At 47.5% G+C, this 13,025-nt stretch overlaps 1 protein-coding gene across 3 annotated transcripts in view; it reads right to left on the reverse strand.

The window, feature by feature from the left end:
• The window catches only part of Rufy3 (RUN and FYVE domain containing 3), a 78,621-nt gene extending 65,955 nt beyond the window's left edge, over window positions 1-12,666 (reverse strand). For all 3 annotated transcript variants that reach the window (XM_036200203.1, XM_036200206.1, XM_036200207.1), the window contains exon 1: window positions 12,277-12,666. In XM_036200203.1, the coding sequence (XP_036056096.1) occupies window positions 12,277-12,601 (325 nt within the window). In that variant the 5' untranslated portion in view covers window positions 12,602-12,666. The remainder of the gene's footprint in view (window positions 1-12,276) is intronic.
• Between the last annotated feature and the right edge of the window lie 359 nt (window positions 12,667-13,025).

The raw sequence follows: 13,025 nt of genomic DNA on the forward strand, positions 1-13,025 counted from the left end.
GTTTTCTGTTAGGTACTTACTACATGCCACATGGAGCCGTCCTGAGCACACTGAGAAGCAGACACTGGTATCTCCTCACACACAGGAACTTGCCCAGGATCACATAAAGGCCAGGTGGCCAATCTGCTCCTCCACGCCGCTAAGTGACCCCTCCCCCAACCTGTGTTTTCTTTAACACTCTGCAACCTCAGTACTCAGGCAGGGCCCTTCAAAGATCCTAAACATGAGTTTCCAGTTCCTGATCCGAAGAGGACTTTTGGAAAATCAACCTTTTCAGTTTATACCCTGAAGTCTCACAAACCATTTCTTCTGCCTGGTTGTTCCAAACACTTCATATGGAATGTTTCTGAGAAAGAGAGAACTGTGGTCACATTTTTCCTGTTATGTAGTGGCAAGAGCTAATCCAAATCCCCCCACAGGCACCATGATGGATACATCACTTGGTTTCCTCTGCTATCACCCCGGGCAGAGAGCTGGAAACCTCACTGTGTGCTCTTTACTCAAGTAGACCTCTAGGTTAAGAACAGGTGGCGCACGCCTTTAATCCCAGCACTCCGGAGGCAGAGGCAGGCAAATCTCTTTGTGTTCAAGGCCAGCCTGATCTACAGAGTGAATTCTAGGACAGCCAGAGCTATATAGAAACCCTGTCCTGAAAAATCTGCCCCCACGGTTTCTCAGAAAATTGAGAATCGAACTACCTCAAGACCCAGCCATACCACTCTTGGGCATATACCCAAGGAACGCTCAATCATACCACAAAGATAACATGTTCAACTATGTTCATAGCAGCACTATTTGTAATAGTCAGAACCTGGAAACAACCTAGATGCCCATCAACTGAAGAATGGATTAAGATGTGGTACATATATACACAATGGAGTACTACTCCACAGAGAAAAACAATGACAGCATGAAGTTAGCAGGCAAATGGATGGAACTAGAAAAAATCATCCTGAGTGAGGTATCCCAAACCCAGAAGGACAAACATGGTATGTACTCACTCATAAATGGATTCTAGATATAAAGCAAAGAACAATCAGACTGCAACCCACAGAACCATTATAGCAGGGGGAACCCTAGGATGACTGTGGCTTTTGGTTTTATTCAATTACTGAGCAAGCCTCAATGAAACATTTCACTATTAAGATAAGAATTTATACTGTATCCAGCTGATAATAGAAAAATAAATAAATAAGTTTTTAAGAAAAAGGAAAAAGAAGAACATATGAAATATCCATGTCCAGGAAATGGTAACTGAAGGGAATCATCTAAAATGACCCACTGCAGACTTTTAAAGAACTTGACTGTACCAGGTCCAGGAAATGGTAACTGAAGGGAATCATCTAAAATGACCCACTGCAGACTTTTAAAGAACCTGACTGTACAATTTTAATTCTGCAAAGAATTAACCAGTATCTATGAAACCACTGCTCAATTGGAGAAGCGGAGCAACAACTCCCAAGGATCTGTGCTCTTTCTCTTCTGAGATGCCTTAGCTTTTTCAGAAAGAACTGCACAGTGGCAGTTCTCGGCCTTTGCTTTTCAAATGTTCTTTGTTTTACGTGTTTTGCTTGCCCACATCCATGTTATATGCACCACATTCATTTCTGGTTTCTGAGGAGGTCAGAAAGGAGCAGCAGATGCCAGGAACTGGAGTTACAGATGGTTGTGAGCTGCCGCGTAGGTGCTGGGGACCAAACCCAGGTCCTGGGCGGGAGCAGCAGTGCTCTTGCCATCTCTCCAGTCCTTGCTTCCTTCCATCTGAGACACTCTATCCGGAATTTTGTGTAACATTATCTTAGAGCCAGGGGTGGTGACACATCCATACCGTCCCAAGCAGGAAGACCAAACTTTACATAGTGAATTTGAGGTCAGTCTGAGCTACATGAGACCTTATTTATTTATTTTTAAAGAAAGAAATTACTACTTTACTCTAAAAATAGGATCACAAATATATGAATGACTAAACAACATATTTAGTTTGGTTCTAATACAGTTTCATGATGATATAGCTTCTAAGCCTTTCACTCAATATTGCATTTTTACTGTGTGTGCATTTGTATGTGCATGCACAAACGTGCACGATCTCGGGTGTGTGTGTGTGTGTGTGTGTTATGCACACTCACTCAGACTGGGTCTCTCATTGGCCTGGAGTCAATGTTAAGCGAGGCCGGGTGGCCATCAAGTCCCAGGATCACCTGCCTCGGTTTCCCTGTCAGGCCCAGCTCTTTTACACAGGCCCTGAGGATTGAATTTAGGCCCTTGTACTTGTTAAGTACATTACTGATTCTTCTCCATAGGCCAACAACATGAATCTGTGTAGTATGGAGGCCCAAGGTCAACCTCAGGTGTTGTTCCAAAGGTGCCATTCATCTTGTTTGAAACAGGGTCTCTCATTTGTCCCAAAGCTCACCCAACAGGCTAGGCTGGCTAGACAGAAGCCCTAGGGATCCACCTGCCTCTCTGAGGTGCTTACAGCATGAGTGACCACACCCAGCCTTTTGACACAGGGTCAAAATTAGGTCCTCTTGTTTGAGTGGCAAACACTTCACCACTTAAACTATATCCCCAGGTTTCCCCTCTTTCCATGTTTTAGAGACACGGCCTCAAGTATTTCAAGGCGGCCTTGAACTCGATATATAGCTGCGAATGACCCTGAACTTCTTACCCTCTGGCCGCCGCCTGCCAGTCCCGAGACTCCAGGTACACAACACCACAGCTGGTTTATGAGCTGCCAGGGATTGAACTCAGAGTCGGGCACTCTCCCAACTGAGCTCCATTCCTCACTCCTTAAGTCAGCTGTCTCCTGTTTTCTTTAGTTCCTAATCTGCATATAATGGCTTCTTAAAAACTGTCAGTTTGTGCAACTAAGTCAATTTGCAGATGCTCATAAAATTCTGTTTCCTAACGCTTCTTTCTGGGTTTATGGTTTCACAACTCAAGAAAGATATTTTCCTATTTCACTATTGACTGTTGGCATGATGTGGTTATTACAAGAAGTACACAACATCCAGAACCAGGAAAACTTTAACTAGTTATCGTCACCTTAATATTGGTAGAAGGGTCAGGATCATGGTTACTTCACATTGTCCACCCCTTCTTCCCAATATCTTTTTCCCATGACCCAAATCTACCAGGTTTACCTGGTGTTGCCAGATTTCTTCAATCTGAGGTTTATATACTTGGCAGGCTCATTACCAGTTTGTAGATGTTAACCAAAGATGACAGGAAGCAATTATAAAATGATTACACCCAGGAAGTTCAGTTATTATTTTGTCAGTAGCGAATACCAGCAGAGGACTGCAATGCCTCATCTTTACTTAAAAAAATTAGCCAGCGTAAGACCAGAAAGAACTTCCACCTTGGGATGTAGAACTGACTTCACTCACGGCTCAGTGGCAGTAAGTAAGGGCTTACACATGCACAGCTACCAGCAGCTTACTACTAAATGTCTTTGGGAAATTTAGTCTCCCTCACCTCAATTTGCTCAGCTGTAAAATAAACCAAATTACCAGCTTTGCAGAGAGCACAGCCCCATGAGAAGAAATTCACCTGTTTTGCATATTATTTATAGACATTGCTCAAAATAGTACCTACCAAATACCAGTCTCAGTAGATGCTTACTGTATAGAAATGTAATGCTAGAGCACTCTCTATACATAAAATGGTATTTTCCCACTTTAAAAACAAAACGAAACAAAACTCCAATCTTGAAATGTTTTCCGTTCTACAAAATCAAACTAAATGTATGTCTTATGAAATAAGACTCTAAGAGGCTTTCCCCTTCTCCCTTCCTTTTTGCTGGGATCTTGCTCTGTAGCCCAGGCTGGCCTCCTCGTAATGATCCTCCCACCACAGCTTCCCAAAGTAACGTTTCCAATGTCAACACGATCAGGCACTGACATGCCCGGGAAGGCACAGTGTGTTAACTACTGGAAACCATGAAGAAGTAACCGCTACACAAGCAGTAACCACGGGTGTCCAAGAAGTTCCGAAGTCTCTGTCACATGTGCACTAGTCAGTGCGTATATACACTGTTCTATCCAATTTATGACTTACGGATTTCGGTCATTCATTCATTCATTCATTTATTCATTCATTCATTCATTCATAGCAGGTATGGTTTTAGAGTCAAGAACAAACCCTAGAGGCTGCTGCCTAAAAAGACAGGTCCAATCTGTGACTCCAGATGAAGGAGAGCTTCTTGGCAGAGCATGGCACCTCTGGAAGCAGAATGTCCCCAGGGAGTCGTCCTATGTCTACCACAAAAACTGAGCAACTTTTCCCACCTAACTCATCTGTTGTTCATCCCTCCCTTTCCCTCTCTTTCTTGAGGACAAGGGTCTCACTATGCAGCCCCGGCTGGCCTGGAACTCCTTATAAAGACCAAGTTGGCCTTGAAGTCAGAGACCCACCTGCCTCTGCCTTTGTCCATTTCTTCACTAACGAACAGGAAACAATGTTAGCTACTTCAGAATTAAATGAGGTGACATAATTAAAGTGCTAGGACGGAACTCGGCACCCAGCAAACAATAAGTGACATCATCCACCGTCACTACAGAAGTGCTTCTGCTTTTGAGAATGCTCCAGACTCAAACACCCTTCTTCTCTTCACGACAAATCTGTAAGGACAGATGTGTGTGGAGTAACTCAGAAGAAAGCTAAAAGGAGATGTGAGGAAAGGGTATACTGTGACAATTTTCAAGTTGTGAGGGAGGAAGAGATGGGTCAGAATCCTGCCAAGAATACACTGTAAAAGAGACAGCAGAAGTAGAGGGACATCTGTGGAGAGTCCCTGACAGATTCTGAAGCTAGAAGAATCCCATTTGAGATGAGTTCTGCTTCCCCACGCCTCTGGTCCCACCAATCTCTTCTTGTGCACTTGAAAGGATCTCACGCTGCTCCTCCAAACTAGCCCAGCCCTACCCCATCCCCAATCCTTCCAACATAAGCGTGATCATTCCACTTGGGAGCAAACAAGATTACAGCCAGGATTTACCAAGAGGATGCCATCCTGGCCAGGAGCCCTGGGAAGTTTTAGGACTATGGATGTTTATTCAGCAGTAAATGGTACAGTGGTGCACAGCTGTAACCCCAGCAGAGAAGGAGGAGGTAAGAGACTGTGAGTTTGAGGCCAGCTCTGGCACACTGCAAGCTCCTGTCTCATAAACACAGAAAAGAGTACGTACAGGTCACAACCATATTAATGCCCTCTAAGCACCACTGCTTTCTAATTCTGAAAATGCTTCTGTTCATATAATTTCCTTTGTTTATGTCTGTGCTGAACCCAGGGCCTGTTGCATACTCAGCACAAGCTCTACCCCTAAATTCTACCCCAGGCCCGTTACAATTCAAACCAAATCTTGAATGCTTACAGTATACTAACTTCCCAAAACAATTTTTTGTTTTGTTTCTCTGTGTAGTTTTGTTGCCTGTCCTGGATCTCACTCTGTAGACCAGGCTGACCTCGAACTCACAGAGATCCACCTGGCTCTGCCTCCTGAGTGCTGGGATTACAGGCGTGTGCTGCCACTGCCACCGCCACCACCACCAGGATCCAAAACAAATTTTAAAGGCTCTCTATGTACTACTTAGCATTACCAGGAGAATTTTCAATATTAATAACATTTGAGTAGGAGTATACTAGCTGCAACATACTGTAAAACTCATTAAAATGATATTTATGGCTGGTTGTGGCGGCTCATGCCTTCAATCCCAGCAGAGGCAGGTAGGTTTGAGTTTGAGGCCAGCCTGGTCTATAGTGTGAGTTCCAGGACAGCCAAGAAACCCTGTCTTACAAATACAAAACAAACAACAACAAAATAAAAATATGTAAGCTTTAAAAAACATAAAAAAAGAGCCAGGCGGTGGTGGTGCACGCCTGTAATCCCAGCACTTGGGAGGCAGAGCCAGGCGGATCTCTGTGAGTTCGAGGCCAGCCTGGGCTACAGAGTGAGTTCCAGGAAAGGCGCAAAGCTACACAGGGGAACCCTGTCTCAAAACAAAAACAAAAACAAACAAACAAAAAACAAAAAACAACAAACAAACCAAACAAAAAAACATAAAAAAGCAAAAACCCAACCCAACCCAAACCTGTGGTTACCCACAGAGAAGCAGCACAAGAAAAGCCAAGACTCAAGTACAAAATGAAACACTGAAACCGTGGCTGTCAATCACAAGTCTCATCTGCTCCACACCGACAGGCAATCAGAGTGGGGGAGGAAGAGGAGGGCTGCAGAGGAGAGGGAGGGACTTAGACAACTGTGGAGACAGGTGCAGCACCCAGAGGGCAAGCAGCAGCCAGTGGGAAGGAGGGAGACGGCTTGATTAGCTCCTGCACCTCAGGGGTTCAGGACATCCCAAGCCACTCCCGTCCTGTATGGAAAGGGGCCGTCCACACTGACTCTCCTAAGGGCTGAACTTACTTCTCTGGTGGACTCCATTCCCTCTTCGGTATGGGTGCATTTATCTGCCAGGTGACCAGAAAAATGCTCTTGCTTTGCTAACACAGTTGAAAATTAACGGAATAATGAATTGCAGTTCTGCAACTGAGACATTAATCCACATGAACCCTGAAGAGGCCAGTCTTTAAAGTCACAGCCAGGCACAGCAGCACATGCCGGTAGCCAACCTCAGCACTCAGGCGCAGACAGCAGAGGGTCAAGCTCAGGACAGCGGGCTGCATGAGACCCTGTCTAAAAATTCACCAGAACAAAAACGAGTCACACTCTGTTTCAAAAGAAAATGGGCGTGAAGGAGCGTGTGCTCACGACTTGATTGACTGTTCTTCTAAAACCCCCAGTTTAGGCAGATTCTGTATTTACAAAACAAAGTCTGTTTGTTGTTTGTTTTTGGAGACAGGGTTTCTCTGTGTAGCTTTGGTGCCTGTCCTGGATTTCACTCTGTAGCCCAGGCTGGCCTCAAACTCACAAAGATTCGCCTGCCTCTGCCTCCTGAGTGCTGGGATTACAGGCGTGCACAGCCACCACCATTGGGCAAAAAAAAAAAAAAAAGTACTTTTATCATTTCAAAATGTATAAAAGTGTACAGCAGATTGGAATTACAACTAATTAATACATACTCAACTCCTAATTAGGTCTATCTTTTAAATGACTGTGAGCAATTAAAAACAAGAAATGGGGCGGAAGAGACGACTCATGAGTTCAGAGCACTGGCTGCTCTTGCAGAAGATTCTCAGCACCCACACGGCAGCTCACAACCATCTGTAACTCCAGTACCAGAGGATCAGATGCCCTTTTCTGGACTCTCCAGACACCACAGGTGCACACGGGACAGACATATATACAGGCAGAACACCGATACACACAAACATATTTGTAAATCTAGAAGTTTCTTGCACACATTATAGATCTGCAAGAGAATCAAGTTCATCTCCATGTCTTGTCATCAGAACTATCAGGTGTCAACCATGTCCTCACTGTTGGATGTTCTTTGAAACGGGTGGTCACAGTGACACTTTTGGGGATCCTTCCTCCCGCCCCCACTTTCATTCACCCTCTAGCTCTTTCCCAATCTTAAAGCAGGCATACACAAATACAGGATGAAAGTGGCTTCTTTGTGAATGTTTTGTATGCCACTGTAACGAGAGGAAAAATGACAGGAGATATGGGCTCTTTTTCTGGCATAATCTTAAACACAAATATTTGCTGTAGCTTGAGAGTTGGACAAAGAGAAGAATTACTGGTGGGTAGTGGTGGTGCTTGCCTTTAATCCCAGAACTCAGGAAGCAGAGGCAGGCAAATCTTTGAGGCTATCTTGGTCTACAGAAAAGAGAATTACTACAGACCGAGGCTGTGTGTGCATGTGGGTGGTTGCCTGCGTGCCCACCAGAGGAGACTCAGCCTTCTGGCACTGATACACAACCCAGCCATCCATGAAGTTCTTGCTGAAGAACTAAGTAACCAAGTTAAAAGTAACAACAACTAGGCCAGCAAGATGGCCCAGCAGGTAACACTTGCTGCACAAGCCTGATGATCTGAGGTCAATCCTTGCAACCCGCAATTGAAGGAAAGAATCAATACCCCAAGGCTGTCCTCTGAGCTTTACATGTATGCTCACTCACACACAACTACACACACTGTACTACTTCTGTTTCCTGGTGCTTTGGTAAAATACCATGACAAAAGCAACTTCCAGGGAGAGTTTGTCTGGCTTACAATTCTAGGTGATGATAATCTATCATGTGGGAAAGTCAAAGCAGGATTTCACAGCCAAGAGCTACTTGTGTTCAGCACCCTCTCCATATTTACACAGTCCAAGATCCTCTGCCCAGGGAACAGGGTTCCCCACAATGAGAAGGTCTTTTTTGCTTCTATTGTGCCCCCTCCATCTCATGTTTTAAGTAAGTTTGCAACTTCGTGCTGTCTACTCACAAGAAGGCTTGGAATGTTTTAACAGAAAAAGGAAGGCATTAAAAGTCAATTGCAGACCAGCTGATCAGAAACCACAGGTCACATATACCAAGAGGGAAAAGATACCATAAAACATGAACATAGATGCACATGAATTATGAAAAAGTCCTGGAAGTTCATCCAGTTCAAAGGTGTGGTATCATCTGACATTGAACATGATGGGGTGGTGGTACTGGGGCCCATAAAACAGAAAGGTACTTTGCATGTTGAACACTTGTACCATAACATCTAATCAATGTCAGCAGATCTATGTGCTATTTGTAATTATTATACGGCTAATTTTCAAAAGTATGTTAGAGAATACAAAATTAAGAATGAGAGCATAACCAGGCATGGCAGCACATGCCTTGAATCCCAGCACTCAGGGGGCAGAGGCAGGTAGATCTCTGTGAGTTAATGGCCAGCCTGGGCTACAGAGTGAGATCCAGGCTAGCCAGTACTACACAGTGAGATCTTCTTTCAAAGGAGAAGGGGGCGGGGGAATTGAGTATAAAAACCAAACAAATTAGCAAGAAATATTCAGAAAGGATCAAAATCCATCATAACCTATCAAAAGCCTTCTTTTGATCTCTTGCATGTTATGGCATATACAATTTTTATGCCATATGTATAAACCCTAAAAACTTTAGGCTAGATTACCTCTTCTGTTTGGATTTTTTTTTTTTTTTTTTTTTTTTTTTTTTTACTCACTCTGTCATTTAACAACAAAGCTTCTGAACTCAGGTTAATGTAAAAAAAAAAAAAAAAAAAGTACAAGACAAGGGTGGTGGAACATGCCTGCAATCCCACTGAAGAGCTAGAGGCAATCGGATCAAGAGGTCAACAACGTCCTTAGTCACCCCTAGCAAACTGAGAGTCTGCCTCAAGAAAACAGGCATGTAAGAACAGCCACAAATTCTAAAATAGAAGGATAGTATCTTACCACCAGCTTTAAGGCTGGTACCTTTTACAAATGTTTGGTACACGAATCGGGAGGTTAAAGTTGAGTTCTGTGGGTGTGGTGGCATGCACTTGTAAATCCCAGCATCTTAGCGGGTAAGGCCAGAAGACAACCTCAAGTTCAAGTCTAACCATCTGAACTATCAAAAAAAGAATATCTAAAACAACAACAACAACAAAAAACCACACACACACACACACACACACACCAAACCCACACAGGGTGTTGAGGAGGAAGGGTTCAAAGGGTTCTAAGCAGATCGAAGCTATCATATAGTCAGACACTTGGGGTTGAGGCTGAGTTCATGTGCTGTCCTGGTAAGAATGAGAGGCCTTTTGCCAGGCAGTGGTGGCACACGCCTTTAATCCCAGCACTCGGGAGGCAGAGGCAGGCAGATCTTTGTGAGTTCGAGGCCAGCCTGGTCTACAGAGCCAGATCCAGGAAAGGCACAAAACTACACAGAGAGACCCTGTCTCGAAAATCAAAAACAAAACAAAAAAACAACAACAAAAAAGAATGAGACCTTTTATCCTCCTGACATTTACATGGGGTCTAAAGTACCAATAAAATCATGTAAACACAAAACTCAAAAGAAGTACTTTAATTTGAAATTTGGATAAAGTATTCAGCAATAGCCCAGAGAGACAGTTGAGTGATTAAGAGTGTACTGAAGTTCCAGAGGACCCAGGTTTAGATCCCAGCACCCACATCAGTCAGCTCACAGCTGTCTGTAACTCCAGTGGGATCCAATGCCTTGTGGGCACTGGCATCCACCTACACACACACACACACACACACACACAATTAAAAAATAAATCTTTCCAAATGTATGTAGCAGGGCATAGTGCTGCATTCCTTTAATCCCGGCACTCGGGAGGCAGAAGAAGGTGGATCTCTGTGAGCCTGAGGCCAGCCTGTCTACATAAAGAGTTCCAGGACAGCCAGAGCTACACAGTGAGACACTGTCTGGAATATTGTGGCTAGAATGCATTGTCAATAATTAGTCTTTTAAAACCAGAGGAGGAGGGAGTCATGTTTTCTCAGTATTCTTCTGAGCTTTTATACCTTGAACTATTTCAGAAAAAAAAGTTAATTTTAAGATGTTTATGTGCTAACAAGTCACTCCGTATACTTGCTAGTGCTGTATGGTCACAGTGTAACATCACATGTATGACCTTGGTGGCAGAGTGCTTCTCCGGCATGTGCAAGACTCAAACCCAGGAACTTAAATTCCTATCATGATCATACTTAACTCCTAATTTCTAGTAATAGTAAAAATACAGTCCATCTTTACTGAGCAGAAAGAGTCAAACACATCAAGTGCCGTTCAAATAGCCCCCACACTTGGTACCAGCCAACAGGTGAAAAAAACCAAAACTACATCAAATCATGTACAGTTGCTGCACAGAGGACCTCCTTCATTCTACAGTAATGTGATTTTAACAAGCAGAACACACAGAAAAGGGACAAAAACCGCTGTACACAGCAAGCCTATTCCTTTGAAAACAAAAAGTATTCAGCACGGAGAATATTCTTATCTTTACCTCTTCTGCCATACAAAAGGACTCAACTCGTATCTGAAGAATGGAGCACACAACTCAAACAAAATGCTGTTTTTGTAAGACTCAGCCAGTCAATCTACAACCACTTTCTAGGCAAGCAGGGGGGTAACACTGGGCTCGCACTAGCTGAATCCAGGAGCTCCTTCCTGCTATCTTCCTGACAAACACCATCTCCGACTTGGACCTCTCATGTTTGATTAAAGAGCACCGTCATGGAAGACAAGGAATCTGGGTCATGTTCGCTTCTCTCAGGTTTACTGGGGACAAATAATGTAATTTAGTCTGAACTTCAGATGCCTCTTATGAAAAGGGGCACTCTACGCCGAGTCTTGACAGACATGATAATCACGGTCCATGTACATAGGAGACATTCAACAAATGTTTATCTTTTCCACATGGCTGGATGGGGAGGCAGAAAAAGCAAAGTCAGTTTCTTGGCTGCAGAGAGCCGCCAAATCAAGATCTACCCTGGAGAGCTTTAAAAATACGGAGGGAGGGGAGCCTCACTTACCCCAGGCAACTTTCCCTCCTTTTTCAGAACTCCTGCCTGGAGTAAGATATTTGGCAATTACAGCATCCTCGGAGTGGTCCGCGACATTTTCTTATCGAAAGGTCTTGTCTTTTTAAACCCTCTCGGCACTCCGGTCCTCACATGACCTATTCTTATAGAGACCGGCTCAAGGCCAGAAGCAACAAAAACATTCGCTGCCTGAAACAGCACCGATGGGGGCTCGCTGCATTTAGGGGGCTACAGTGTGGCCACGGCTCTAAGGCGTGGAAGCATCCTCTTGACAAAAGACAACACTGGGAGGTGCCCTTCCCAAGCCACACTTTCCCTCCCCTTCCTCGCGCGCACCCCGAGACCATTTCTTTTCTCACTTGCGGGGTGGGTGGGGAGGAGGGGGGGTCACGACTCTCACTTAGGGGTTTGGGCACCGCTCCTAGACACTGCCCCGGCCCGCCGGGCTGAGGCCGCAGGGCGGCGGCGCGGCAGCCACACCTACTCGGCCACCGCAGCTGGGAACCGGTGGGGGCGCGTCAGCCGGTCCCGGACGCCAGCTCCGCGGTTCCTCCGGGAAGGGCGCCAGTGCGCGGCGGCGCCGCCAGCCGGCCGGCCGGCGCCAGGGGACGCCTCGGTCCCCAGCACGTGGAGGCCGAGGAAGCGGGCGCGAGCCGGCGGGGGGGTCCGCGGCCTGGGCGAGCCGAGAGGTGGGCGACCGCCGAGGGGTGCACGGCCGCCCCCGCAACCCCGGACCCGCGCTGGCTGCTAAGCCCGGCGAGAGGCGGGGCTCTGCCGAGCCGCGTCCCGGTCCCTGTGCCCGTCCCCGTCCCCGACACTCACGGTGCTTGCCGCCGCCGCTGCCGCCGCTCGGGTAGCTCAGCAGCAGGAAGGGCAGCGGGGAGCCGGGCGACGGCGGGGTCCTCCAGGCGCGCTGCGGCGGCGGGCGCGCCGCGAAGCCCGCGCCTCCATCGCCCGGGTACAGCAGGAAGAAGGGGGCGGCCACCGGCGAGTCCGCCTCCGAGGGCCCCGCCTCGTCCTCCGGCTCGGTGCGGCGGGCGGCAGCCCCGCGCGGCTCCTCGGGCTCCTCCGCCCGCCGCTCCCCGCCCCTCTCCGGGTCCTCGCCGCAACTTTCGGCAGCCGCGCCCGGTGGCGGGGACTCGGCCATGGCTCCGAGCTGGTGGCCCCGAGCGCGCGGAGTCGCCGCCTCGCCAGGCCCGAGCCCGAGGCTCACGCCGAGGATCCCGAGCCCCCGTCGTGCCCGCGCCGCCGCCGCCGCCGCTGCTGCCGTTCGCTGTTCGCCGCCGCTTGGGCTCCGGGTTCTGCCCGCCCCGCCGGGGCCCGGCCCGCTGAGGTCCGCCCCGCCCGACGGCGCGGCCTGCCCAGCACCGCCTCCGGCCTCCGCCCCTCTCGCCGCCCCCGCCGCGGCTCGGCGCCCCTAGGGGGCAGCGTCCTCCTCCGCCGCCGCGGCCGCTCCGCTCCGCACCTTCGGCTCGGCTCCGGCGCACCGATCCCTCACCCCGGACCCCGGGGCCCAGGGTGTGCCGGGCCTGCTCCTCCTCCGCCCGGCTGGACCCCGGAGGTCAGGCGCG

The sequence above is a fragment of the Onychomys torridus genome, chromosome 10 (assembly GCF_903995425.1).
Source record: "Onychomys torridus chromosome 10, mOncTor1.1, whole genome shotgun sequence".
Lineage (NCBI taxonomy): Eukaryota > Metazoa > Chordata > Mammalia > Rodentia > Cricetidae > Onychomys > Onychomys torridus.